Source organism: Sturnira hondurensis, unplaced genomic scaffold, assembly GCF_014824575.4.
Source record: "Sturnira hondurensis isolate 20B ecotype Veracruz unplaced genomic scaffold, ASM1482457v3 Scaffold0023930, whole genome shotgun sequence".
Classification (NCBI taxonomy): domain Eukaryota; kingdom Metazoa; phylum Chordata; class Mammalia; order Chiroptera; family Phyllostomidae; genus Sturnira; species Sturnira hondurensis.
In genome coordinates this window covers 121,518-149,130 of record NW_028096561.1, presented here as the reverse complement: position 1 = coordinate 149,130, position 27,613 = coordinate 121,518, and the positions used below count along the sequence as shown (strand labels likewise).

Sequence of the window (27,613 nt, the reverse complement as noted above, 5' to 3'; positions counted from 1 at the left end):
AATGGGGTAATTTCGTGCTTTGGGGCCAGGGAGAGAGAGAGAGAGAGAGAGAGAGAGAGGTCTCTTTGCTCCTTGGGAGTTAGGATGCTCCTCCTACAAGGGGATTGAGGGTGCTAATTCCCTAGGAGGGAAAGTGCTGCCATCTCCTGGGGAGAGGGAAGCTGTAGCTTCCTGGCTAAGCAAACAAAGAACCACTTCCCAGTTGATTTGGCTTAATCCTGTCTGATTCCCTTTGCTTCCTCCCTTCCATTATTCACACCCAGCTAACAGGTGCACAGCAACCTGCATGATCCCTGGTACCAGCCTGGGCTTCACTCGTACTTCTCTGAGGTTTGAAACCATAGAGAATTGTTTTTCATCTGATTTAAAACCTTTGTGCAGTCTTCAAATCCTTAAGTAGTGGGAATGTCACCCTCCCCTCCACTGAGCAGTTCTGAAGAGTCTTATGATTAAGGAACAGTTACAACTGGGAGATCAACGTGAAAAGATGGCGAACCTAAGATGTTACTGGGAAATCACATGTGTAACAAGGAGGGACCACCAGGTTCCCATGAGCACGGCCCACACTTACACACTGACCACAGCAGAGGCTCCTAGGCTGTGGGGAGGCAGGGACTCTCGTTCGTGCAATGGGGACGCACCAGCTGTGGGCAGCTTTGAAGGCACTTTGGCAGTTTCTCACAAAGTTAAACACACTCTACTGTGATACAACACAGAAATCACTCTCCGAGGTCTTTATCTAAATCAGTAACTTGTGCTCAAATGAGCATATGCACATAAAATTACATCTTATTTATTCATGTTGTTAAAACTTAGAAAGCAACTGCTATGTCCTTCAATAGATGAATAAACCAATGAACTATTTGTACAATTGAAGATTATGATTTGCAATATCAATAAATGAGTGTTCAGTCCACAGAAGGACATGATGGAAGCTAACAGACGTATTTCTAAGTGGATAGAGCCAATCTGAAAAGGTTGGGAATTGGATGGGCACAGGGTCAAGGCCACCAGCAGGGCAGGAGCCCTGAGCAGCAGCACCAGCCCAAGGGCCCCATGTCTCCTGTATCCACCAGAGGGCGACCATGCCCCACATTCCTCAGCTGAGAGTGCTGCCCCTGACTCTTGGGTGTTTCCAGTGTCATCATCTTTGGGTTGTAGTCCCCCCACCTGTGTGATCTCTTTTGCTCATCAGGAAGCCTGGCTTATGTTAAAAGAGGGACTTATACAGCCAATAAAAGGGAAGATTTGCATAATGACGACCCACTCTATAAGCCTCTGGGTGATATAAAAGTCTGAACACTCAGGTCTCGCTGTGGAGCTGAGGAAGCAGAGTTGGGAGGGTGTCTCCACCATGGATTGGGCTCCACATCTCATCACTGTCCTGACTCACTGCACAGGTGGGGCCTGAGGGGAGTTCAGGGTGGGCACCATTTTGACACCTGGGTTGATGACATCTCCTCCCTCCCTGGGAACGGGGTCTGTCCTTCCTCACTGATCTCTGTGTGGCTCCTTCTTGCAGGGTCTTGGGCCCAGTTTGTGCTGACTCAGCCAGGCTCTGTGTCAGGGTCTCCAGGACAGACAGCCACCATCTCCTGCAGCCGCAGCAGTGGCAACATTGGGGACTACTATGTGCAGTGGTACCAACAGCGCCCAGGCAGGGGCCCCACCACTGTGATCTACGGAGATGACCAAAGACCCTCTGGGGTCCCGGATCGGTTCTCTGGCTCCATAGACAGCTCCTCCAATGCTGCCTCCCTGACCATCTCGGGGCTGCAGCCTGAGGACGAGGCCGACTACTACTGTCAGTCTAGTGATAGCAGTGGTAATCACATAGTGCTGCAGACTCAGGGGGAAGTGAGACCAAAACCCCCAGAGCTTCCCCTTCTGGGTCTGCACTCAGCCTGTCCCCACCAAGCAGGGTGCCCTCTTCTGTCTCCTGCTGGAAAGTGTGTGTAGAGATTGCAGGTTTCTGAGTCCCTCTATTTTCTTTCCAACTTTCTCCCTGTCAGGGTGGTTGGTTGCCTGTTTCCTGTAGAGTGAATTCCTGAGGGTGAGATAGTTCAGAGCAGGGTGTTTGAGCCTGTGTGTTTGTGGAATGGGGTGGGTCAGTGCTTGTGGAGGGTCTGCATGTGGGACACCCAGATGCATCCTTTGTACTCCACACCAAGATGACAGTGACACCCTCTTGGTAAGTTATGACCCACGACAGCACCTCCAGATTTCCAAATATGCCCTGAAGGGTCCCAAAGTCCCCAGGCTGAGAGTCACTGGGTGATATGAGTGTGTCCTCAGCTGTTAGGCAGCCTGTGTCTTTGAGTCCTGCTGATGCCAGTCAGCTGGATGGAGACTAATGGCTGTCTCTGCTTCTGAATTTCTGTCTGTGAGACAAAACAGTTACTTACACAGACTCGGGTGAGGTCAGAGCCTGGGAGCCAGTCATGTGGAAACTCCTCTCAGTCAGTGTGAAGGACCCCAGGAGGACAGGTGGTGTGTGGGCAGGAGGTTATGGGGGTAGAGGGATTGAGCAAAAGGAAAGGATTCATGGGCATGGAGAAGAATGTGGTGATTGGTGAGATGAGGAGAGAGTAAGGGGAGTGAATGTTAATGGAAACTAACATAATAAAGATTAAATGAAACACACAAAAAACCAAGCAGAAATACATGAGTGAAGTACAATTTTTGGCCAAAATATGTGTACAGTTAATAGATTGAAATTTTACCCATTGTACATAAAATATTTCACATCTATTTCATTTCCTCTCTTATGCAGCTTATTCCAAGCCTGAGACACAGAGATGAATGGACAGAGGACAGTGTCTTGGGCCCTTGGGATCAGGTCCATGTGGTTCCTGGAGCACAGACAGAAGCAGTGGGTGGGGGAGAGACAGACACTGAGGACAGAAGAGAAGAGGACCCCTGTGAACCTGTGACCTGCCCAGGGCCCGGTGGTTGTTTAATGTNATGAGCATATGCACATAAAATTACATCTTATTTATTCATGTTGTTAAAACTTAGAAAGCAACTGCTATGTCCTTCAATAGATGAATAAACCAATGAACTATTTGTACAATTGAAGATTATGATTTGCAATATCAATAAATGAGTGTTCAGTCCACAGAAGAACATGAAGGAAGCTAACAGACGTATTTCTAAGTAGATAGAGCCAATCTGAAATGGTTGGGACTGGGATGGGCACAGGGTCAAGGCCATCAGCAGGGCAGGAGCCCTGAGCAGCAGCACCAGCCCAAGGGCCCCATGTCTCCTGTATCCACCAGAGGGCGACTATGCCCCACATTCCTCAGCTGAGAGTGCTGCCCCTGACTCTTGGGTGTTTCCAGTGTCATCATCTTTGGGTTGTAGCCCTCCCACCTGTGTGATCTCTTTTGCTCATCAGGAAGCCTGGCTTATGTAAAAAGAGGGACTTATACAGCCAATAAAAGGGTAGATTTGCATAATGACTTCCCACTGTAAGCCTCAGGCTGACATAAAAGTCTGAAGACTCAGGTCTGGCTGTGGGGCTGAGGAAACAGAGTTGGGAGGGTGTCTCCACCATGGATTGGGCTCCACTTCTCCTCACTGTCCTGGCTCACTGCACAGGTGGGGCCTGAGGGGAGTTCAGGGTGGGCACCATTTGGACACCTGGGTGGATGACATCTTCTCCCTCCCTGGGAACGGGGTCTGTCCTTCCTCACTGATCTCTGTGTGGCTTCTTCTTGCAGGGTCTTGGGCCCAGTCTGTGCTGACTCAGCCAGGCTCTGTGTCAGGGTCTCCAGGACAGACAGCCACCATCTCCTGCGCCCGCAGCAGTGGCAACATTGGGGACAACTATGTGCAGTGGTACCAACAGCGCCCAGGCAGGGGCCCCACCACTGTGATCTACGGAGATGACCAAAGACCCTCTGGGGTCCCGGATCAGTTCTCTGGCTCTATAGACAGCTCCTCCAATGCTGCCTCCCTGACCATCTCGGGGCTGCAGCCTGAGGACGAGGCCGACTACTACTGTCAGTCTAGTGATAGCAGTGGTAATCATATAGTGCTGCAGACTCAGGGGGAAGTGAGACCAAAACCCCCAGAGCTTCCCCTTCTGGGTCTGCACTCAGCCTGTCCCCACCAATCAGGGTGCCCTCTTCTGTCTCCTGCTGGAAAGTGTGTGTAGAGATTGCAGGTTTCTGAGTCCCTCTATTTTCTTTCCAACTTTCTCTCTGTCAGGTGGTTGGTTGCCTGTTTCCTGTACAGTGAATTCCTGAGGGTGAGATAGTTCAGAGCAGGGTGTATGAGCCTGTGTGTTTGTGGAATAGGGTGGGTCAGTGCTTCTGGAGGGTCTGCATGTGGGACACCCAGATGCATCCTTTGTACTCCACACCAAGATGACAGTGACACCCTCTTGGTAAGTTATGACCCACGACACCACCTCCAGATTTCCAAATATGCCCTGAAGGGTCCCAAAGTCCCCAGGATGAGAATGACTGGGTGAAATGAGTGTGTCCTCAGCTGTTAGGCAGCCTGTGTCTTTGAGTCCTGCTGATGCCAGTCAGCTGGATGGAGACTAATGGCTGTCTCTGCTTCTGAATTTCTGTCTGTGAGACAAATGAGTTACTTACACAGACTCGGGTGAGGTCAGAGCCTGGGAGCCAGTCATGTGGAAACTCCTCTCAGTCAGTGTGAAGGACCCCAGGAGGACAGGTGGTGTGTGGGCAGGAGGTTATGGGGGTAGAGGGATTGAGCAAAAGGAAAGGATTCATGGGCATGGAGAAGAATGTGGTGATTGGTGAGATGAGGAGAGAGTAAGGGGAGTGAATGTTAATGGAAACTAACATAATAAAGATTAAATGAAGCACACAAAAAACCAAGCAGAAATACATGAGTGAAGTACAATTTTTGGCCAAAATATGTGTACAGTTAATAGATTGAAATTTTACCCATTGTACATAAAATATTTCACATCTATTTCATTTCCTCTCTTATGCAGCTTATTCCAAGCCTGAGACACAGAGATGAATGGACAGAGGACAGGGTCTTGGGCCCTTGGGATCAGGTCCATGTGGGTCCTGGAGCACAGACAGAAGCAGTGGGTGGGGGAGAGACAGACACTGAGGACAGAAGAGAAGAGGACCCCTGTGAACCTGTGACCTGCCCAGGGCCCGGTGGTTGTTTAATGTCCTATCACATTTCACTTCAATAACTGACTGTGAGGTCATCAGTTGTCACCTGGGACTAATACACAGCTCAAAATGCACCATCTGGTCAATGAAATGTAATATTGAACCACTCAACCCAAAATCCCACAAAGGACTGTAGTGGGAGACCTCATGAAGGAAGCACCACGAGTTTGAAATGTCTGTGTGAATGAGACAGCATCTGCCTTGCGATGTGGGTGAAGGAAGTGGTTAAATGATGGTCTGAGGCTGTGTGTGCTGGTCTGGACTTCCTTCTGCTCACACGTGTCATCCCTGAACCTCATGACTCCCAACAAAGGAGGCCTGTTCCTCCTTCCCTCTCTCACTGAGTACAGTAGTCAGTTAGCTGACCATTCTGGAGATGACAACACAGGACATTTATAAGATGGTGGTTGGAACCCATTGCAGGAGTTGGGGCCACAAATGCTATTTATGCTACAATACTGCTGATAAGGAACATGGTGTGTGGGTGTGTTTGTATCATTATTGAGGGGGCAGAATGAATGATGCAGAAGATAGAAGATTAAATATGAGCAGATGTATATTGGTGGTTAGGTTGCTACAATGGGTTCAGGTGGTTCTTTACAGTCTTCTGTGTAGTTCGTATGCCTTCCACATTGTCATGTTCATTGCCTAATTCTGTCTGTTATTGCATTTGTGCCCTACTACCGAGAGCCCCTGAGAATGGCTGAAATGTGTGCTGTCACCATGATTCAAGTTAAATCCTATCTCCTCCCATAGGACAGAGGAGGAGACACTTTGAGCACCATGAAGGGACAGGAGTCAAGAATGTGAAGTCACAGGGAAGTGGGGGAATCAGAGGTCTGAGAGCATGTGGAGGGGCTGTGTGGTGGGTGTGGGGGAATGGGGCCAACTGTTAATCAATCCCTCTGAGGAGGAGTTGGGGTTCTGTGCAAACCACAGTGGTTAGATCCTGAGGGTTTTGAGCAGGGGGTGGCCTGTCTGAGGTGAAAGAGGGACTCTTTGAGTGCCTTGAGGACACAGTGCCCCAGGTGTGCAAGGGATTCTGGTCAAAGTCATTGACTAAGAGGCCCTGTGAGTCTAGACCTGTGGGGACCATTGGGCCATGGGCACAGGTACAGCAGAGGTGGATCTGGGTATAGAGGGACGTGCTGGTTTCTGCCTCCAACTGCCCAGACACTCAGCATGTCTGCAAGTGCATCACACCTGACTGTTAACTTATACTAAAGTGGGACAATGAGTAAGAAAATTAAGGTAGAATGTTTTGCTTAAAATATATACAAATATAGGTCACCTAAGACAAAATCCTAACAAGAAACACACTATACAAGTATGCAGAACAGTAGGAACAAAAAATAAAAGTAAACTAACAATAAAAGGTAATTCTTAAAGTGAATGAGCATAATACACTTTCCAGTGTTAAATGTTAGTCCTTTGAAAGTCATTGTTTCTACCTGCCATTCAGTCAAGTCAGATCTATGAAAATCCTTCCTTCATCGCTTGACTTTGCAGAGTTGGCCTCCTCTGCACATGCCTCCGAGTGTGTTCAGGGAAATTTCTCTGAAATCCCATAGGACCCCTTCAGACCAGATGGATGGTCCCCTGGTCTGTGACATTGGACATGCAGGTCACTTTGCTTTTACTTCTGCAGCATTTTCACTGGACGTAAATCAACTTAATTTGTCATTTAAATACATGTCTGTACCTACACAGAAGCAACTCCTGGTAGTGAGATGCTAGTGTAACCAGTACAGTGCATCAGAGCCACAGTGTCTGGGAACCAGACCCTGGATGTGTGAATAGAGTCAGTGACCTGCTGAGCAGTAGAAACAAGCTAGGCTTTCAGGGTTTTGGTCCATGAAGAGGTGTGTCTCTGCCACCTTTAGGGGACACTGTGGGTGCCTACCAAGCTGCTCAGAAGGGAACATTTGTTAATAGGAGCCTGGGCCTGGGGCCTGGGGCCTGGGGCCTGGGGCCTGGGCCCTGAGCTCACTAATGGGGACTCAGCAGCTGTGTCCTCTCAGGTCTGGCAGAGTCCCAAAATCCTTTTCATTGGGCTCACTGGTACTTCCTCCAGGGTTATTTCAAGGAGTGAGCCAATCCTCATTCCCCCCTGTCTGGTGTGTGAGTTGCGCTGAAGAACCAGGGCTCAGGGAGGGGCTGGGCAGTCCCTGGATGCACACACATTTGCATGGACAGCCCCTCCCCTGGCAGAGGGTGGGGAGAAAAGGAGGCCTGGGCAGCCCAGCCCCACTGTGGGCTCAGGGGCTGTGTGCACTGTGGCCTGGACTCCACTCCTCCTCGTGCTCCTCTCTCACTGCACAGGTAGGGACTGGTTGTGGAGATCAGTGTGAGGTTTCAAAGCAGAGTCATCCCCTGTGACTTGGATCCCTGTGACCTTCCCTCTGCTTTCTCCCTCACCACCCACATTGGTCTGTGTTTGCCACTTCACCCTCCCATTTGGTGCTGGCAGCACCAGGAATGACCTTGCCCATAGCGTTCTGGGACATGTAACACTAAGGAGTAAAATTCAGTTGTGACAATGGACTTAGGGGTCAGAAGGAAAGGAAACTGTGGCTGCAGGTGTTGGAAATGACAGATTTTGACCCCCATTAGTTTCCATAGTGAAGGAGAGGTCAGGTGGACGAAGAGGATCTTTGGAAGGAAGTGTTGCAGGTCCAGGGAAGCCTGTAGGTACCGAGGCTGGCACTGCTCCATCCCTGATCAAACATGCCACCTGCTTCCAGCACTTCCTGCCAGTTATTGAATGGAACCTATGGTTCAAATATAGCCCGTGAAAGGGAGAAATACAGTGTACTTTCGTTGTAGATTCAATCACACGTTCAAATCAGTCACCATGGAAAAGGACCGCAAGTGTGTTCAATGAAGTGAGGAGTGGTGTTGAAACCACAGGGCATTGTTCCCACGAAGTTTTTCTTCCCCTGGATTTTTAATGCATGGAAAGGGTGAAGGTAAGATCGTGCATCAATGATCATTTTAAATGGCCTAGATTTCATGTGCACTTCACTTGTGGTGGAAATTGTAGTAGTTGAACTTCCAGTCTTTGTTTTCACAATTTTTCAACTTGGAAGAATTAAACGTTTAAAAGTCGTGTCATCCTTGCCGTTGGGAGTGAACAGGACATGTGTCAAATTAACATTCATTTGCCAAAATGGCACTCCATTGTGGATGTGGCTGCTGCTCGTCCACTCTCCAGAGCGACCTTTGTGTAACAGCTGGTGATGCCTCCTTCGTGGCTCCCTTCACCCAGCTCTCCAGGCACCAATATCTCTCACACGTGCACAGTCCATCTCCTCAACCACAGGAGGCAGCTACAGGACTATGACACTTGCCAGGGGCTCAGGGACAAAGGCAGTACATGGGTGAAAGCCCTGTGGAGAATCTTTCGTGTGTCCTGTGTGCCATGGTGCTTTTGGACACAAGTTGAGAGTGGAATGCTTATGTGCCCTGATTTGTAACAACCTAGGAGTGATGATGATAAAAGGGATACAAAAGAGATCTGGATACACAGACTGAACAGGACCCCAATCATTGTGGCCCCCAGGCCACTCTTCTGTGGTGGCCAGGTGGGATTTCCATTGCTTCTGGGGCCTCAGGGATTGCTGTGCTCTGGTCTCTTCAACCCCAGATTTGTCTGGTGTGGGCTGACCAGATGTGGTAGCTGATCTTTAAGATGCTCTTCAATGTCACCGCCTCTTGTAAGTCCTGCCCCTGTACACAGTGAATACAGATGACTTGTGTAGCCAACAGGATATTGAGGAAATAACTGCGTGTAACTTCCCGTGCCAGGCCATAAGCTTTCATTGTGTCTCAGGTCGCTCATTCAGGGGGAGGGGCGGGGAGCAGTTGCCATGTTGTGAATACTGCCAAGGAGCCCTATGAAGAGGTTCCTGTGTCAAGGAACTGAGGCTTCCTGCCACCTGTCTCGTGACTCAGCCATATTGGAAGTTGATCCACCAGCCCCAGCCAAGCCTGCATGTGATGGTTGGCCCAATGAATATCTTGACTGTACTCATGGGTCAAGAAACAAACGAGTCCAATCTGAGCCCAAAACACACTTCTAGGCAGTTTCCAATTTCCCGAGTTGCAAACACTGTGGAATCATACATGTCCTTTTAAGCTTCTGAGTGTTGGAGGAATGTGATGTGGAGAGATAGAAGAGGAACAAGAAGAGAGGAACGGGACCTGGGGAGAGGGCTGAGGCAGTCTGGGATGAGATCGTGATGTCTGCCCTGAGCAAAATGTGTTGAGACCACAGGCTACTTCTTCTCTCCACATGATTTCAGTGGGCAGCCCGAGGCCAGGAGTTTTTCTTATAGTCTATGGGTTTTTAATGAATTTCCCACAGGAATTATGCATATTCATTATGCCTGGTCAGGCTCCCTTGAGTAAATATTTGATGATAAATTAATCAGAGAACCTGGGCTTCTTCCAAACCTTAAGGATGTTCAAATGGAAATCCTTAAAATGAGGAACCTGACCCTCCCTCTTATCTCTATTGTTCACCCCACCCATCTTGGTCAGAAGTAAAGACTCCTGTGGACAGCCACTGCCTATGTCCCTCTGAATCATAAACAGTAGCAGTGTACACTTCTGCCCCTTAACTAACAAGAGAGAGATGTTGCTTTAACAAGAGGGTCACCTACTAAAAATGAAATGGGGAAAAAACCTACAAAATCTACATATCAGTTCCTAATAAAATAATGCTAGGGAACGAAGTGAATTTTCCATACTACATTTTAAAAGAGAAGATCTCCACTCATTTAGGGGGTGACTTAATGCAGAGAAAAATCAAGCCTTGGGCTTTGATAGAAAATGCCTATAGTAGGAGGAAAATGTAACATTTTAGAGCTCTTCAAACTGGTACTGCAAAGAAAGAGAGAGCCTGAGGTGTGGAAAGTGCTCCCATCAAGACAGTGGTTGGTTGGCACCTTGTGAAGATCCAGGGAATGAGAAATTTGCTAACCAAGAACATTTGTACCCTCAGCTGATAAAGCCTAATATTGCCCCTCAGGATATTTCCACCACTCTGTTCTCTGCCCCCTGCCTCAGCCTCAGTGGCCTTTAATGTTTTCAGCTTCCCTGTCCCTGGGGTCTCTGGCTTGTCCGATTCTCTTCATACACATCTCTGAAATGATGGAAGCATTTCTCTAAGCACGATCGGAAGTAGCCATTATGCTGACCTTTGAGGGTCCTATGCCCAGGATGTGCTGACTCATGGTGGGTGTAAGGATGTCAGGGAGAACACCTTCTGTGGCAGGAGAGGCAGCAACAAAAACAGACGATGGAGCCAGACTACAAATGCCTCCAAGAAAGGTGAGACCCACAAATATGAAAAGTATTGGAAAAATAAGGGATATTGGGAAATGTAACCTCACAGGGTGATTTGATCACAGATTCCTAACCCAGCAGGTCATGGTGGGAGCCACACCCCAGGCGTATAAATTCTTTAGTAAAAGGAGTACCTTTACCTTAAGCAAGTCCCCTCCATTGTCCATTGTGTCTGTGCCTCTAGTTTAACATACTTTTAATTAGCCCTTTCTCAGACCCCTCCTTCTACTACCCCCAAGACAGCACAGAATCTTAACTCACCACTAATCTGATCCCCACATTGCTTTTTACCTTCTTCCTGTAGTCTTCCTTCTGTTCCCTTGAGGGAGGGTTCCATTCACAGCCCCCCATCCCCCCCCCCGCCCCATGCCCAGCTGCCAGGGATGAGAATAAGTCTACTAAGACATGATCTGCTTGGGGAGGAAACATGGCTAATTTCTCAAAGAAGAAGGGCCAAGAACCTTTTCCTCAATGGGCTTTTATTGGGTTCATTTTACACAGGAATACAGGTAAAGCTCATTAATTATTGTCAGGCAGTAAGCATCAAACAATAGATAACATACAAAGAACTATGAGGACCTATTCTGAGTCAGGGTCTGTTAGCTAAGGGGCTACCCAACTCAGAAACAAACTCATTTCCTGCTTAGGTGCTTATCATTTAATTGAGAGTATTCTTAGCAAAGCAGGTGCCACAGGATTTTATGTATTCTTTCTTAGGCCTGGTCACTGCAGGGAACCTGCCCTTTTCCAGCACAGGGCTGCACTGCCCTCTGTCATTGTTTCAGGTTTAAGTCAGGAAGGGGAAACAAGGCAGCCAAGAGATTAGGAGACTTCTTGCAGGCAGAATGAGGACTCAGGCTACGTCAAAGCCGAGGGTCGAGGGTCCATCACCCCCTTTTGCTATAGCCTCCGAGTCCTTCCCTGGGGCCTCTGTAATTATGCCTGTCTTAGGTCGTCCCTCCCTGGAGGAATCTTACCCATTATTGGCTAACCGATCACGCATTGGGGGCCAGGCAGGGTGAAATAAAAAGAGGCAGAGGTGCCACCCCTGATGGGGAGATAAGCTTTGTCTCCTTAGTGGCTTATGGTCCTAAGGTCACTCACTCTGCCTTAACCAAGCTGTAACCAGGTTACAGCTTCTGAAACCAGGCAGGCTCGTTCCCAACATTCCCTCTTTAATCTCAAATGCACAAAGGAAATCGCAAACTGTTCTTCTTGCAAGGATTTGAGATCTTGTCTCCAAGCAATTGTCATCATTTGGCTCAAATAAACTCTGTGACAATTATCTACAGGTTTGGATTTTTCTTACCTTGACAGAAATGTTGCCATTTCCCAACACTTTATACTTGACTTGGCTACATCTGTTCATTCCCTTTCTTTGTGCACCAGCAGGACCACCAGTCTCTATACAAATCCAGGTGCCCAGTCACCTCTTGCCTGTTGAATGAGGTGCTCAAATCTTTGTCCCTACAGTCCTCTGCATACCCAGCTTATCTCAGGCTTGGTCACACTGTAAAGTGGTCATATTTTCCAGACCACTTCCACCTGAAAACCTAGAAATTCCTCAGTGGAAAAGAATGTTTATTAATATTATTACCATGGGACAGTAAAGAGCATGGCCAACAGATGTTTCTGGAATGACATGACCAGATGCTCAGGCCAGCATCATTATTTCCCCTGAGAAACTGAAAAATTTCTAGTGGGCAGCAGGGGGCGCTGTGGGGTTCTGCCAGGGGAGGCACAGTGGGTGCCCCTGTGTGAAATTTGCCAAATGCCCCAGGGCTGGGGTGTTGGTGCCTGCTTGCTGGTGGGGACTCAGCAGCTGTGTCCTCTCCGGGCTGAGCAGAGGCTCCTGCTCACTGGTCTGTGTAAGATCCCAGCAGGCCCTTTCTTCCAAGACCCTCCCAGGGGGCAAATTCTAGACACAACCATCAGCCCCCTCTGTCTAAAGAAGCTAGTTGCAGAGCTCAGCTGGTCCTCTAGGGGGTGCAAAGATCTCCAGTGTGGGCAGCAAATTTGCAGGAACAGCCCCTCCTCCCTGAGGTCACTGAGAAAGATAAAGGTTGCCTGGGGCAGCCCAGTTCCAGCTCAGGGGTCCCAGAAGGGCTGTGTGCACCATGGCATGGACTCCTCTCCTCCTTGTGCTCCTCTCTCACTGCACAGGTGGGGACAGGCCTCAGAGACACAGATCCGCCACACAGTCTGTGGCAGACTCTTTGGTTCAGAATCCCAAATGACTCAACTTTGGTCCCTACCCCAGTACTCACCTATGTCTGTGTTTGCAGGTTCCCTCTCTCAGCCTGTGCTCACTCAGCCACCTTCCCTCTCTGCATCTCTGGAAACATCCGTGAGACTCACCTGCACCCTGAGCAGTGGCTTCAATGTTGGTGACTTCTGGATAAGTTGGATTCAGCAGAATCCAGGGAGCCCTCCCCGGTATCTTCTTACATTCCACTCAGACTCAGACAAGCACCAGGGCTCTGGGGTCCCCAGCCGATTCTCTGGGTCCAACGATGCATCAACCAACACAGGGCTTCTGGACATCTCTGGGCTGCAGCCTGAGGATGAGGCCGACTATTATTGTGCTACATTTCATGGCAACTCAAACACTTACACAGTGCTTCCGACCTATGGGGAAGTGAGACAAAAACCTCCTTACTTCTCTGCTGTGCTCATAAAAAAGCCTGGGAGTTTCCTCCACCTTCCCTTGCACTAGGTGGGCTCTCCCAGCTGTCCATACAGAGCCTCATAAACACTCCTCAGTTCTGGGACAGGGAGCTTGGGCACAGCCACATCCAGGTCAGCAGAGATGCTGGCCCCACAGACCCCATCCACTTCCTGCAAGGATCCACTTCCTGCAGTTCACTTTCCAGCTCCGAGAAGAACTTAATCTTTGAGCTCTACTCTCCTGGGAAAGGAGAGTAGAATGTTGTCTACTTCATAGGATTGTGGAAAGATCATATGAAATTCTAATTAAATTCATATTCAATTGTGATGCTAATTCTTGCTGGTGGGATCCTTGTTACCATGCATTCAGCTTATTCTAGGACAAAATACTTCAGTATCTCTTTTCTAACTTCTGCTCCTCCTCTTCTGTCCATTTCCAAGAATCACCCAAGGGAAGGAGGAAATGGAAAGAGAACTTGTTCTTCATTTGAAAAAGTCTGGATTGAAACCGCAGATGTTTCAAGCCCTGTATATGCTTCAAAGACATGCTTCAGAATTTCTCTGCATGTCAGTAGCCTCATCTGCAGCATGAACAGATAGTTTTTACCACATCAGCCTGGTGGGTAGAGTTCCTGGAATGAAGGAAACAGGTCATTGAGTGCATGCCTAGGCACATCGGAGTGAGAAGAATGGGCAGTGCTGCCCCCTGTTCACCACCCCAAATGGCCACTGGATGCTCCTGTTTAGCCTGGGCCAGCCCTGGCTGCATTATGCAGAGAGCCTGGGGGAGGTAATGTCAACCATACAGACAATTTTGACTCAGAGGGGAGATCTCTTTGAATGCAGAGAGGAGCAGAGTGGACATTTGTGCAGACATTGATGAGGTTTGCATATGACCTTTGGGCTCCTGGGGGAATTCTAACCAGAGCAAGTACAGGTGAGGACCCACAGACCCTTCCCCCTGTGAGAAGAAGGAAAGTCATTGTATCCTCCACAGCCGAGGTCTTCAGGGTCCACCCTATTCTAATCCCTGATCTCTGTGTGTGGGGAGCGGAGGTAGTGACGGAGCAGGATCTGGTAGCTTCATAAGGAGAGTGGTTCTTCCTCTGAGGGACATAGAATACTCTGCCACTACAGAAATGGGGCTTCTGAAGAATTTGCTCATGTTTACCTGTGTGGTATAAAGACTTAATTAGCTTATTATACAGTATACAATATATATTGTTTATTTGTGCGTGTGTAACTTCTTTCTTAATGGTCTTCTGAAAAGGTTACTTAAAAGACTTTCAGTTTCTGATCCAACAGGGAAGGAACTTGTACCTAGTCACTGTATCCTAACAGGTGAGAATCTGACAAGCAGGAAAATCAATAACTCTTCTGATATCCTTCAGAGAGGTGAGGTCACTGACCCCAAAACTGTGGAGACAGGCCGGTGAATACAAAGAATCACAACTTGTGGAAGCAGAAACCTCCATGGCGAGCAGTACTCAGTAGGAAAACCTAAACTGTGTTGATGAACTGCTGGAGGTGAACAAGTCTTGGGACTAAGAAATTCTGGGAGTGGGGGGACAACTCCCAAGGGAAACTACACTTTTGTGAGTTTTACCTGCCAGAGCTCTTTCTGCCATAATGGTCTCACTGTGAATATCAGAGAAAAACCCCTTCTTCCTACATCAGAGGAGGGAAGAAATAACTATTGTGAAGGATGCTAGTGTACTGTATTCTTTGCAACAAGGATGACCCTGAAGAGATATGATCCTCTAACAACAGAGTGTTAAAATATTTGAGGCAAAAAGTGTTAGAATGACAATGAGAAACAGGTGACTCCACGATTGTCCTTGAGACTTTGTACAATATTTGTCTCAGATCAAAATAAGCAGCTGGAAAATCTCCCAAACATTTGGAGATTCAATAATACACTTCTAAGTGACACGTGTATCAAAGAGAATATATCGAGAGAATTTTAAAGATTTAAACTAAATGAAAACAAAACATCAAAATTTGTGAGCTGTGGCAGAATGGGTGCTTAGAGGAAAACATTGCTTGAATGCATATAGTAGATAAAAGAAAGATCTAAAACTGAAGGCCTTCCACCAAGGTGGAGGCATAGGGGAGAACACTGTGCCTTCTCGCACAACCAAGTTTAAAGACAACAAAGTTTTAGTAATGAAAAAGCAGGCAAAACAGAAAATTGAACTATACGGAAGTCCAACAACAACAAATCATTCAGCCAGACTGGTAAGATGGGCGGAGCCAGCACCAGAGCGGGTTGGGCAGGAAAGATCCCCCAACCCAGGCATGCAGGCAGCCATGGGTGGATCCCAGGCGTTGTGTAGCAACAGGCAGTCCCAGTGAGGGCGCAAGGCAGCAGGTTGACTGCGGTCACACATTCACGCGCAGATAAACCAGCAAAGGAGCGAGCAGTCAGACAGACTGAGCAGGCCCCAGCAGGGGGAAGCAGCAGAGGGGACTGCCATTGCCCCTCTTTGACCCTGCCCCCACATACAGAGTCACAACCCAGCGACTGAGTTGTCCTGCCCTGGTGAACACCTAGCATTCTGCTCCTCATAGGTAACAGGCAGGAACAGACCAAAGAAGAAGAACTCAAAGCCCCAGAGCTGATGAATCTAAGCGACCAAGAAATAGCCAACCTATCAGATTCATAGTTCAAAATCCTGGTGATTAGGATGCTCACAGAACTGGTTGTTTTAGTCACAAATTAGAGGAACAAATGAAGGCTACACTAATTGAAATGAAGAGAAATGCAGAAGAAAACAATAGTGATGGAAAGGAAACTGGGACTCAAATCAATGGAGTGGACAAGAAGGAGGAAAAAATGACCAAACAGAAAAATATGAAGAAACAAGAATTCAAAAAAATGAGGAGAGGCTTAGGAACCTCCAGGACATCTTTAAACGTTCCAACATCCGAATTATAGGGGTACCAGAAGGGGAAGAGGAACAGCCAGGAGTGGAACACTTATTTGAACAAATAATAAAGGAGAACTTCCCCAGTCTGGCAGAGCAAATAGACTTCCAGGAAATCCAGGAAGCTCAGAGAGTGCCAAAGAAGTTGGACCCAAGAAGGAACACACCAAGGCACATCATCATTACATTAGCCAAGGTTAAAATGAAGGAGAGAATCCTAGAAGCAGCAAGAGATAAGGGGACAGTCACCTACAAAGGAGTTCCCATCAGACTGTCAGTGGATTTCTCAAAAGAGACCTTCCAGGCAAGAAGGAGCTGGAAAGAAGTATTCCGAGTCATGAAATCCAAAGATCTACAGCCAAGATTGCTCTATCCAGCAAAGCTTTCATTTAGAATGGAAGGACAGATATAGTGCTTCTCAGATAAGGTCAAGTTCAAGGAGTTGGTCATCACCAAGCCCTTATTATATGAAATGCTAAAGGGACTTATATAAGAAAAAGAAGATGAAAAATATCAACAGTGAAAGAACAGCAAACACACAGTTATTAACAACCACATCGAAAACAAGAGCAAACCAAGAGGACAGCTAGATCAGGAGTGGAACCATAGAAATGAAGAACACATGGAGGGTTAGAAACAGGGGGGTGGGAGGAGTAGAAGGGGGAGAAGGCACAGAAGATAGCATAGATGGTAGGTAGAAAATAGATAGGGAGGAGGGTGAGAATAGTGGGGGAAATATAGAATCCAAAGAACTTGAGACACGTGGTTATAAACTAAGGCCGGGGAGAATGGTCGGGGAGGAAGTGTGCTGGTGGAGGGGAATGAAGGGGGAGAATAGAACAACTGTAATGGTATAATCAATAAAATATATTTAAAAAATAAATAAAAATAAATATAAATAAAATAAATAAAATAAAAAAAAGAAAAAGAAGATAAAAAATATGAACAGTGAAAGGACAGCAAACTCACAGTTATTAACAACCACATCGAAAACAAGAGCAAAGTAAGAGGACAGCTAGATCAGGAGTGGAACCATAGAAATGAAGATCACGTGGAGGGTTAGCAACAGGGGAGTGAGAGGAGGAAAAGGGGGAAGATGGTACAGAAAATAAATAGCATAGATGGTAGGGAGAAAATAGATAGGGGGGAGGGCAAGAATAGTAGGGGAAATATAGACTCTACATAACTTGAGACACGTGGTCATAAACTAAAGGGGGGGGAATGGTGAGGGAGGGTGTGTGCAGGGTGGAGGGGAATGAAGAGGGGAAACAGGACAACTGTAATGGCATAATCAATAACATGTATTGTAAAAATAAATAAATAAAATAAAATAGTAAGACAAAAAAAAAGATCTAAAATCGTAGTATTAGCTTCCATTTTGGAGAAGTAGAAAGAGAAGTGCATATTAAATAAAGAATAGCAGAAGAAAAAAACCATAAGAATTAAAACATAAATCAGTGAAACTGGAAACGTTAATCAAAGAAAATCAACAAAATCAAAAGCTGGTTCTTTGAAAAGGTAAGTGATAAACCTCTTGCTGCACTAACTAAGAAGAAAGAGAGAAGATAAAAATTACTAATATAACAAAAGAAGAGTACTGATCCCATGGACATTAAAATGATAACAAAAGAATACAATAAATAAGTCTTTGAAGGACACAATCTACTCAAAGCTTACACAAGAAGGAACATCTGACAAGCATATACCAATTAAAAAAATTGAACCAACGATTAATAATCTAGTAAAATGAAATCAAATGAAGGTCAAGTGGATTCACTGGTGAATTCTATCAAACATTTAAGAAAAAAATTATACCAATTCTCTACAGGCTCTTCCAGAAAATAGGAGCAGATGAGATACTTTCTAACCCATTTTATGAGAACAGCATTAACCTAATACCAAAACTGGTTAAAAACATTACAGAAAAAATTATAATAAATCAATATTACTCATGGGCAGAGATGCAAAAATCCTCAACAAAATACTAGGCATTTAAATATAAAAATGTGTAAAAATAATACACCATGGGCAAGTGGCATTTATCCCAAGCATGCTGAATATTCAAAAATCAATTACTGTGATTCATCACATCAACAGGATGAAGAAGATAAAACACGTAAACATATCAATTGATGGATGCAGAGGAAGCATTTGACAAAATTCAACATCCATTCACAATAAAAACTCACACAAACTCGAGCAGAGGGAAATACATCTAAAAACAGCCTATAGCTAACATCATGCTAATGGTATGCTAATAAGCTTTTTTGCTAAAATACAAAAAGGCAAAGATGTCCCCTCTCACCACTACTTTAAACATTGTATTAAAAGTTTTAGCTAATAAGACAAGAAAAAGAAATAAATGTTGTATAGGTTGAGAAGAAAGGTATACACTTATCTTTTTCTATCAACAACATGGTTGTCTATGAAGAAATCTGAAAGAACCAACAACAATAAAAAACCCCTCCAGGCACTAACAAGATTTATGTCAAAGTAGTAGGATACAACGTTAATGTACCAGTATTGACCACTTTGTTATATACCAGCAACAAACTAGTGAGATTGAAATTAAAAACACAATACCAGTTATATTATCATCCCTCAAATAAAGTAGTACTTAGCTATGAATGTAACAGCATTATGTACAATACCTGTGGAAGGAAAACTAAAAAACTAGCAAAAGAAATCAAAGCAGAACTAAATACGCGGAGAGAGATCCCGTGCTCAGAAACAGGAAGACTCAATATTGTCCAGATGTCAGTTCTTTCCAAGTCCATCTGCAGATTCCATGTGATCCCAAAAGAAACCTCAGAGAGTTATTTTGTAAATCCCAACAACATGGTTCAAAAGTTTATATGCATAAGGAAAAGATCCAGCATAGCCAAAACAATGTCGAGAGAGAAGAAAGAGCTCTGAGGACTGACGCTGCGTAACTTGAAGTCCGACTTGAAGGTACAGTAATGAAGACACAGTGGCATGAGCAGGAGAACAAACAGGTAGACCAAAAAAGTAGAACAGAGAACCAAGAGACACACCTACATGAGTACACTTAACTGACATTTGCCAGTGGTGCAAAGGCAGTGCAATGGAGAAAGGGTAGTGTATCAGCAAATGGTGGTGAAAAACTGGATATCCATATGCAAAACAAAACAAAAATCTAGAGTCAGACCCAACGACCTTTACAAAAATTAACTGAAAATGTATAGGCATGATTGAAAATTGCAAAATGATAAAATGCCTAAAAGAAAACAGGGGGAAATCTAGATGCCCTTTTGTATGGTGATGACATTCTCATTACAACATCAAAGTCACAATGCATGAAAAAATTGTTCAGCTGGCCCATATTAACTTAAAATCTTTTGTTCTGACTCAGGCACTTTCAAGAGAATGAGAAAATAGGCACAATTCAACTTCTTTCTCTCACAGAAGAAGAGGAAACATTTGCAAAAGACAAATCTAATAACAGACTGTTATCCAAATTATACAAGACTCTCTCAAAAACCAGAAATAAGAAAAAACCTACTAAAAATGTCAAAGGGATTTGAGAAGCCATTTCACCAAAGAAGCTATATGTTGGCAAAAGAGCACAGGAAAAGATGTTCAACAAGATGTGTCATTAAAGATGGCCAATGAAAACAACAATGAGATGCCCCTCAACACCTATTAGAATGGGGAAAGTTCAAAAGACTGACAACACCAAATGCTGACAAGCATGTGAAGCAAAAGAAACTCTCATTAATTGCTGGTGGGAATGAAAAATAGCACATCCACTGTGTGAAGAAGTTTGGTGGCTTCCTATGAAGTAAAAAATAATCTTGCCATGCAACCCAGCACTCAAATGAGTTCAAAACTGATGTCCATCAAAAACCTACACAGAGATGGCATAGCACCTGTTTCATGAATGCCAAAGCTTGAAAACAGCTGCGATGCTCTACATTAGAGGATAGATAGACAATTGTGTATACAGTGAGTGGAATATTATTCAGCCCCGAGAAGAAAGAAAATACATGAAAGGATGTAGAGGAATCTTAAACGGACATTACTAAGTGAAAGGAGCCAATCTGAAAAGGCTACATACTGCATGATTCCAATTCTATGACTTTCTGGAAAAAGGAAAACTGATGAGACTGAAAAAAGACGAGAGGTTTCCAGGTGTTAGGGGAGAAAGACAGGGAGGGACAGAGCTGGGGAGCACAGGGGGTGTTTAGGGCAGCAAAACTGTTGTGTACCACACTGTAATGGTGGACACATGACTTTTATATTTGTCAAAACCCATAGAATGTAGAACACCTAGGGTGAACCTTAATGTAAAATGTGGGCTTTCGCTGATAACAGAGTGTCAGTGAAGGTTTGTGGTTTGTAACAAATGTCCCACTCGGGTGGGGAGTGTTGATGGTGGGGGAGGCTGTGTCAATGTGGGGGCAGGGGCATATGGGGCCTTTGTACATTTTGCTCAGTTTTGATGTGAACCTGAGTGGTTTGCAGTCATTTTTGCCTGTTTCGCTCCTTCTGCATCCCCCCTTCCCTGAGTGTTCTGATGGCCCCTCTGATTCATACCCTTTGCCTCTCTGCTGGTTGAGACTTTCTCCACCATGCAACCTCAGGGCTGCAGTTGTCAGCTCCACCAAGGAGGGCGCTGAAGTCCCCTGAGGAATCCCAGGAGGAGGGCTCATTAGAGTAGGTGACCTGGCCTTGTCAGGAAGGGCCCCTCTTCCTGAATTTCTTCCAGGAGTGCTGTGTCCATGAAACACCCTTTTCAAGAACAGTTAGTGAAGATGAATGCATAGTCCAGGGACTGAGGTCCATCCTGGCAGTTGGGGTAATAGCCCAGGCTCTCAAAAGCTCCATGATCCTAAAGCCCACATTCTCAGCTCATGTTGATTGTCTGCTCACATCTCACTTCAATAACAGTCTGTAAGGTCATCAGTTGTCACCTGGAACCAACACACAGCTCAAAGTCCACCATGTGATCAATTAAATCTAATATTCAACTTTTCAGCCCAAAGTCTCACAAAGAACCCTAGAGGAGAAACCCATGAAGGAAGCACCATGGGTTTGAAATCTCTGTGTGAACGAGACAGGATTCTTCCCTGAGATGTGGGTGAAGGAAGCTGTTAAATGATGGTCCCAGGACGTGTGTGCTGGTCTGGACTTCCTTCTACTCACACGTGTCACCCTGAACCTCATGACTCCCAACACAGGAGTCCTGTTCCTTCTTCCCTCTGTCACTAAGTACAGTAGTCAGTTAGCTGACCATTCCGGAGATGACAACACAGGACATTTATGTGATGGTGGTTGGAACACACTGCTGTCCTGTGCAGGAGTTGGGGACATAAATGCTATTTATGGGACAACACATCCGGATGAGAGGCCTGGTGTGGGTGAGTTTTCATGGTCAGTGAGGGAGCAGAGTGAGAGGTACGGGGGGTAGAGTATTACACAGGAGGAGTCCTCTGGGTGGGGTTGACTTAGCACAATGGGTCCAGGTGGTTCTTTGAACTCTTCTCTCTAGTTTGTGTGACTTCAACGCTGTCATATCAATTCTCTAACTCTGTCTGTGAAGATGTGTGCGTGCCATACTACTGAGAGCCACTCAAATGGCCACAATGGAAGTTGTCACCTTGATTCAAGTTTAACCCTATTTCCTTCAAGGGTAGCAGAGGACACATGGCAACACCATGAAGGAACAGGGGTCAGGGATCTGAAGTAACAGGGCAGTGGGAGAATCAGTCTGAGAGCACGTGAAGGGGCTGTGTTGTGGGTGTGGAGGGGATGGGGCCAACATTGAAGCCCCCTGAGGGGAGCCAAGGAGTTGGGGTTCTGTGTAAACAGTAGTGAGGAGTCACTGAAAGTTTTGAGCAGGGGGTGAAATGTGTGAGCTCAGTGAGAAAGACCCCTTGAGTGCCTGGAGGACACTGCCCAAGGTGAGAAAGTGATTCTGGTCAGAGTCATTGACTAGGAGTCCCCGTGAGTGGGGGACTAGACGTGTGGGGACCATGGGACCATGGGCACTGGGACAGCAGAGCTGGATCCGGGCACAGAGGGATGTGCTGGTCTCTGCCTCCAAATGCCCAGATGGTCAGCACAGGTGCGACCGTATCACACCCCACTGGTACCTTGCTATTAAGATAACATTGTGAGTAAGAAAATACAGGGAGGGGAAATTTTGTTTCAAATCTAAACAAATGTGAGGTTACCTAAGACAAGACCCGAACAGGTAACAGAGGACACAGGTATGCAGAACACTAAGAATAAAAAAAGAGAAAACTAAGAATAAAAGTTGATACCTGAAATGAATTAGCATGCTACACTTTTCACTGTTAAATGTGAGCCCTTCAAAAGCCATCCTCTTTACCAATCATTGAATCAAATCAGATCTGTGAAAGCTGTACATGCATCACACACACCTTAAAACATTTGCTGAGTTGGCTTCCTCTGCACATGAATCTGAGTCTGTTCCTGGAAATTTCTCTTGAGACCACATGAGCCCCTCAAACAAGATGAATGGTCCCTTCATCTATGACATTGAGCATGAATCTTTGTTTGCATTTCCTTTTGCAAAACTTCCGCTGAATGTGAAACAAATCAGTTTGTCACTTATGTACATGTTTGCACCTTGCAGAGAAGGGGATCCCTGGGAGTCAGATGCAGCAGTAACCAGTGTATGAGAGTCACCATTTCTGGGAACCAGACCCTGGGTGTGTGAATAGAATGAGGAACCTTCTGAGCTGCAGAAAGCAGCTGGACTCTGAAGGCCTTGGGCCATGAGGAGGTGTGTACACTGCTACCAGCAGGGGGCACTGTGGGACTGCTCTAGGGTGCCTACCAAGCTGCTCATTAGGGAGCATTCAGTAACAGGTAATTCAGTCATTCAGAGCCTTGGCCTGTTGGCTGGGCCCTATGCACACTGATGGGGACTCAGCAAGTGTATCCACTGTGGTCTGATAAAGTGCCCTGAGCAGGGCCCTCTGTTTTGTGTCAAGAGTGCTACCTCCTAGGGTTCTTTCAAGGGCTGAAGCTAGCCTCCATTCTCTGTGTGGTGTGTGAGCTGACCTCCAACACCAGGGCTCAGGGAGGGGCTAGGCAGTCCCTGGATGTACACACATTTGCATGGACAGCCCCTCCCCTGGAAGAGGGTGGGGAGAAAAGGAGGCCTGGGCAGCTCAGCCCCACTGTGGGCTCAGGGGCTGTGTGCACCATGGCCTGGACTCCTCTCCTCCTTGTGCTCCTCTCTCACTGCACAGGTAGGGGTGGACCATGGGGACCAGGGGCCAATTCCCAAGTTTCTTCCCTTTCTGCTCCATCTCCTGGGAAGCTTCCCCTGGTTTTTCTCCATCACTGCTAAGTGTCTGTGTTTGCAGGTTCCCTGGCCCAGCTTGTGCTGACTCAGCCGCCCTCCCTCTCTGCCTCTCCTGGAGCCACAGCCAGACTCACCTGCACCCTCAGCAGTGGCTTCAGTGTTGGCAGCTATACCATATACTGGTACCAGCAAAAGCCAGGGAGCCCTCCCCGGTATCTGCTGTGGTATAAATCAGACTCAGACAAGCACCAGGGCTCCGGGGTCCCCAGCCGCTTCTCTGGATCCAAAGATGCCTCAGCCAATGCAGGGCTCCTGACCATCTCTGGGCTGCAGCCTGAGGATGAGGCCGACTATTACTGTGCTATATACCATGGCAGCCAGAGCAGCTACAGTTACTCACAGTGGCTCAGATGACGAGGAAGTGAGACAGAAACCCCTGGGCCCAGCGGTTATGGCTCTGAGCCTCACTGAAGATTCTGTGGAGGCCTCTGTAAGGTGTGCGGGCTCTTCTTATAGAGGAAGGGGAAGGAGCAGCAGAGCCATGAGTGAGGTCACAGGGAGTCTGCGGGTCACTCTCCCTGAGGGGTGACAAAGTGCAACTGATTGTCCCCACAGTGTTGGAGTAAATCTTAATAAAAGTAATATTTTTAAGAAAAAAAATCACAGTTTTTCCCCACTGTTGTGTCTTCTTTTGTATTCACACAAAACCCTTCATTCACTCCTGACATTTCTGGTCATGAAATGTGGGTGGGATTTTTCTTTGCAACAAGCAATTCTCTGTAACATCAGCTGGATGTCCAACCACACAACTCAGGTCTCACAGGACTGCCTGGAGACGCTGTCAGGTCCACAGTGAAGGGCTGCGTCCCATGGGACTGCCTGCACTTCAGGTGACGGTCACATGCAGGATGTGCCCAGGTCTCACACAACTTTTTGTCTTTAACTTGAAGGCTCCCAGGATCCCTCCCGTGGTTTCAATTAGTTTGCTGCCTCCACCTGAGCCCTTCTCTCGCCTCAAGGAAATGGAGGGCATGTCTGAAAATTCCAGGCTTTGAACCATGCCTCTGTCTATGAGTGAGCAGTCCTCACCCACGAGCCCAGGTGCAGGTGGAGGAGGGGCAGACACTGAGGACAGACGACAAGACGACCCCCATGAGCACGTGACCTGCCCAGGGCATGGTGGTTGTTTGAATGTCCACTCACATTTCACTTAAATGACAGTCTGTAAGGTTGTCAGTTGTCACCTGGGACTAACACAGAGCTCATAATCCAGCCTATGATCAATAAAATGTAATATTCAATTTTTCAACCCAAACTCCCACAAAGGACTCTAGTCGGGAAACTCATAAAGCAAGAACGTGGGTTTGGAATGCCTGTTTGAATGAGACAGGATTCTGCGCCGTGATGTGGGTGCAGGAAGCCAATAAACGATGGTCCGAGGCTGTGTGTGCTGGTCTGGACTTCCTTCTGCTCACACGTGTCACCCTGAACCCCATGACTCTGAACACAGGAGGCCTGTTCCTCCTTCCCTCTCTCACTCAGTACAGTAGTCAGTTAGCTGACCATTCCCAAGGTTACAACACACATCTATTAATGTGACAATAATTGACATCAGTTGCTGTTGTGTGAGCGTTTGGGGACCTTGAATGCATGTTTATGCTACAAAACACACTGATGAAGGGACACGGTGTGTGGGGTGTTGTTATAGTTAGTGGGGGAGCAGAGTGAGAGACACCGAAGGCAGAAGATTAGATAATAGGAGCTCTATGGATGGTGGCTGAGGTGGTCAAATCAATGCTGGTGACTGATCTTTCTCTATATTTGTGTTACAATTCATTGCTTATTTCAGTCTGTGGTGACATGTGCCTGCCCTGTGAGTCAGAGTGACTCCGAGTTGCCAACACCTGTGTTGTCACCACAATTCCAAGTTTAATCCTGCTTCTTTGCAAAGAACCTAGGGGACATCGTGTTGGACACCAGGGAGGGAAAGGAGTGAGAATTTTAAAGCCATAGGAAAGGTGGGAGGCTGCAGGTCTGAGAACCCAGGGAGGGGCTGTGTGGTGGTGGGTGGAGAGGGCGGGGCCACCATGAAGTCCCCAGAGGGGAGCCCAGGATATGAGTTCTGTGCAAACAGCAGTGGGGAGCCCCTGAGGGTTTGGAGCAGAGGGTGATGTGTCTGAGGTGGAGGAGAAAGTCCCCGTGAGTGCCTTGAGGACACAGTGCCCGAGGTGAGCAAGTGATCCTGGTCTTTGTCATTGACTAGGATTCCCGTGAGTCTAGACGTGTGAGGATCAAGGGACCGTGGGCACAGGTAGAGCAGAGGTGGATTTGGGCACAGAGGGACAGGCTGGTCTCTGCCTCCAAGTGTCGAGACACTCAGCAGGTCTGCAAACGCATCACACCTGACTGTTATCTTGTCACTAATGTAGGACAATGAGAAGGAAAATACAGAGAGGAAAATACTCTTTACATTATAAAGAAATTTGAGGACTCCCCCCCAAATCCTGACAAGAAACAATGACATATGTGCAAAATATGAAAAGCTAAGATAAAATGTGAGTTCCTGAAATGTATTAGCATGCTAGAGCTTACACCGGTAAATGTGTAGCCTTCAAACACCATTCTTTTCATCCATCACTTAATCTAATCAGATCTGTGAAAGCTGTGCATGCATCGCATGACCTCAATTTTTTTTGATAGTCCTCTCCACATCCCCCTGAGTGAGTTCCTAGGGATTTCCCTGAGCAGATCCTATGAGCCCTTTAAACCAGACAGACAGCGCTGCCGTCTGTGGCACTGAACATGAAATTCACTGTGCATTTACTTTGAAAGCGAATCCACATTAATTTGTTATAGATGTATTTGTTTGCACCTCCCACAGTTGTGGATTCCTGAGAGTGAGATGCACCAGTAAGCAGTACAGTGTGTCAGAGTCACCGTATCTGGGAACCAGACACTAGATGTGAGAAGAGACAGTGACCTGGTGAGCTGCAGAAACCAGCTGGGCCCTCAGGGCTTTGGGCCATGGCAGGTGTGTGCACTGTCACCAGCAGGAGATGCTGTAGGACTAACCTGTGTTCCCTACACAGCTGCTCATTAAAGGCCCATTGTCTCCTAGAAGCCTGAGCATGGGGGCAAGGCTTGTGCTCACTCTTGGGGACATAGCAGCTGTGTCCTCTATGGCCTGGCAAAGTCACATGGACTTCTGTGTTGTATCAGCAGGTGCTTCCCCCGGGGCTCTCCCAAGGGGTGAAGCCAACCTCCATCCTCCCCTGTCTGGGGTGTGAGCTGAGCTCAGCACCAGGGCTCAGGGAGGGGCTGGGCAGCCCCTGGATGGACACACATTTGCATGGACAGCCCCTCCCCTGGCAGAGGATGGGGAAGAAAAGGAGGCCTGGGCAGCCCAGCCACACTGTGGTCTCAGGGGCTGTGTGCACCATGGCCTTGATCCCTCTGCTCCTCATGCTCCTCTCTCACTGCACAGGTAGTGGTGGGCCTCGGGGACCAGGGCTCAGTTCCCAAGTTTCTTCCCTTCCTGCTCCATCTTTTGAGAAGCTTCCCCTGGTTCTGCCCCATCAGTGACATGTGTCTGTGTCTGCAGGTTCTCTCTCCCAGCCTGTGCTGACGCAGCTGCCCTCACTCTCTGCATCTCCTGGAGCCACAGCCAGACTCACCTACACCCTCAGCAGTGACATTGGTGTTGCTGACTACTACATTCACTGGTTTCAGCAGAAGCCAGCGAGCCCTCCCAGGTTTCTCCTGTGGTATAAGTCAGATTCAGAGAAGCACCAGGGCTCCGGGTTCCCCAGCCGCTTCTCTGGATCTAAAGACACCTCGGCCAACACAGGGGCTGCTCATTTCGGGGCTGCAGCCTGAGGACGAGGCCCACTATTACTGTGCTATAGGTTAGCACAAGGGTAGCAGCTACAGTTGCTCACAGTGGTTCAGATGACGAGGTAGTGAGACAGAAACCCCTGGGCCCAGTGGTTATGACTCTGAGCCTCATTGAAGCTTCTGTGGAGGCCTCTAAGGTGGGCTCCTCTGCATCAGAATGTCCGTGGAAGTGGAAGGAGCAGCACCGTCATGAGTGAGGGCCCAGGGTGTCCCTGGGGACACACTCCCTGAAGGGGTGACAAAGTCTGACTTACTGTCCCCACAGAGTCTGGAGTAAATTTTAACAAAATAAATATTTTTCAGTAAAAATC

The 27,613-nt window shown here is 47.1% G+C and overlaps 3 gene segments (V, D, J or C); all 3 read left to right on the top strand.

The window, feature by feature from the left end:
* Window positions 1-1,354: 1,354 nt before the first annotated feature.
* On the top strand, window positions 1,355-2,062 carry LOC118981316 (immunoglobulin lambda variable 6-57-like). The segment is given in 3 exon segments: window positions 1,355-1,400; window positions 1,523-1,857; window positions 2,039-2,062. Coding segments are annotated over 3 exon segments (405 nt in total).
* A 1,468-nt stretch (window positions 2,063-3,530) lies between these two features.
* Window positions 3,531-13,447, top strand: LOC118981309 (immunoglobulin lambda variable 6-57-like). The segment is given in 3 exon segments: window positions 3,531-3,600; window positions 3,723-4,036; window positions 13,437-13,447. Coding segments are annotated over 3 exon segments (363 nt in total).
* Window positions 13,448-23,306: 9,859 nt separating this feature from the next.
* Window positions 23,307-27,480, top strand: LOC118981306 (probable non-functional immunoglobulin lambda variable 5-48). The segment is given in 3 exon segments: window positions 23,307-23,352; window positions 23,470-23,903; window positions 27,440-27,480. Coding segments are annotated over 2 exon segments (399 nt in total).
* Window positions 27,481-27,613: the final 133 nt, after the last annotated feature.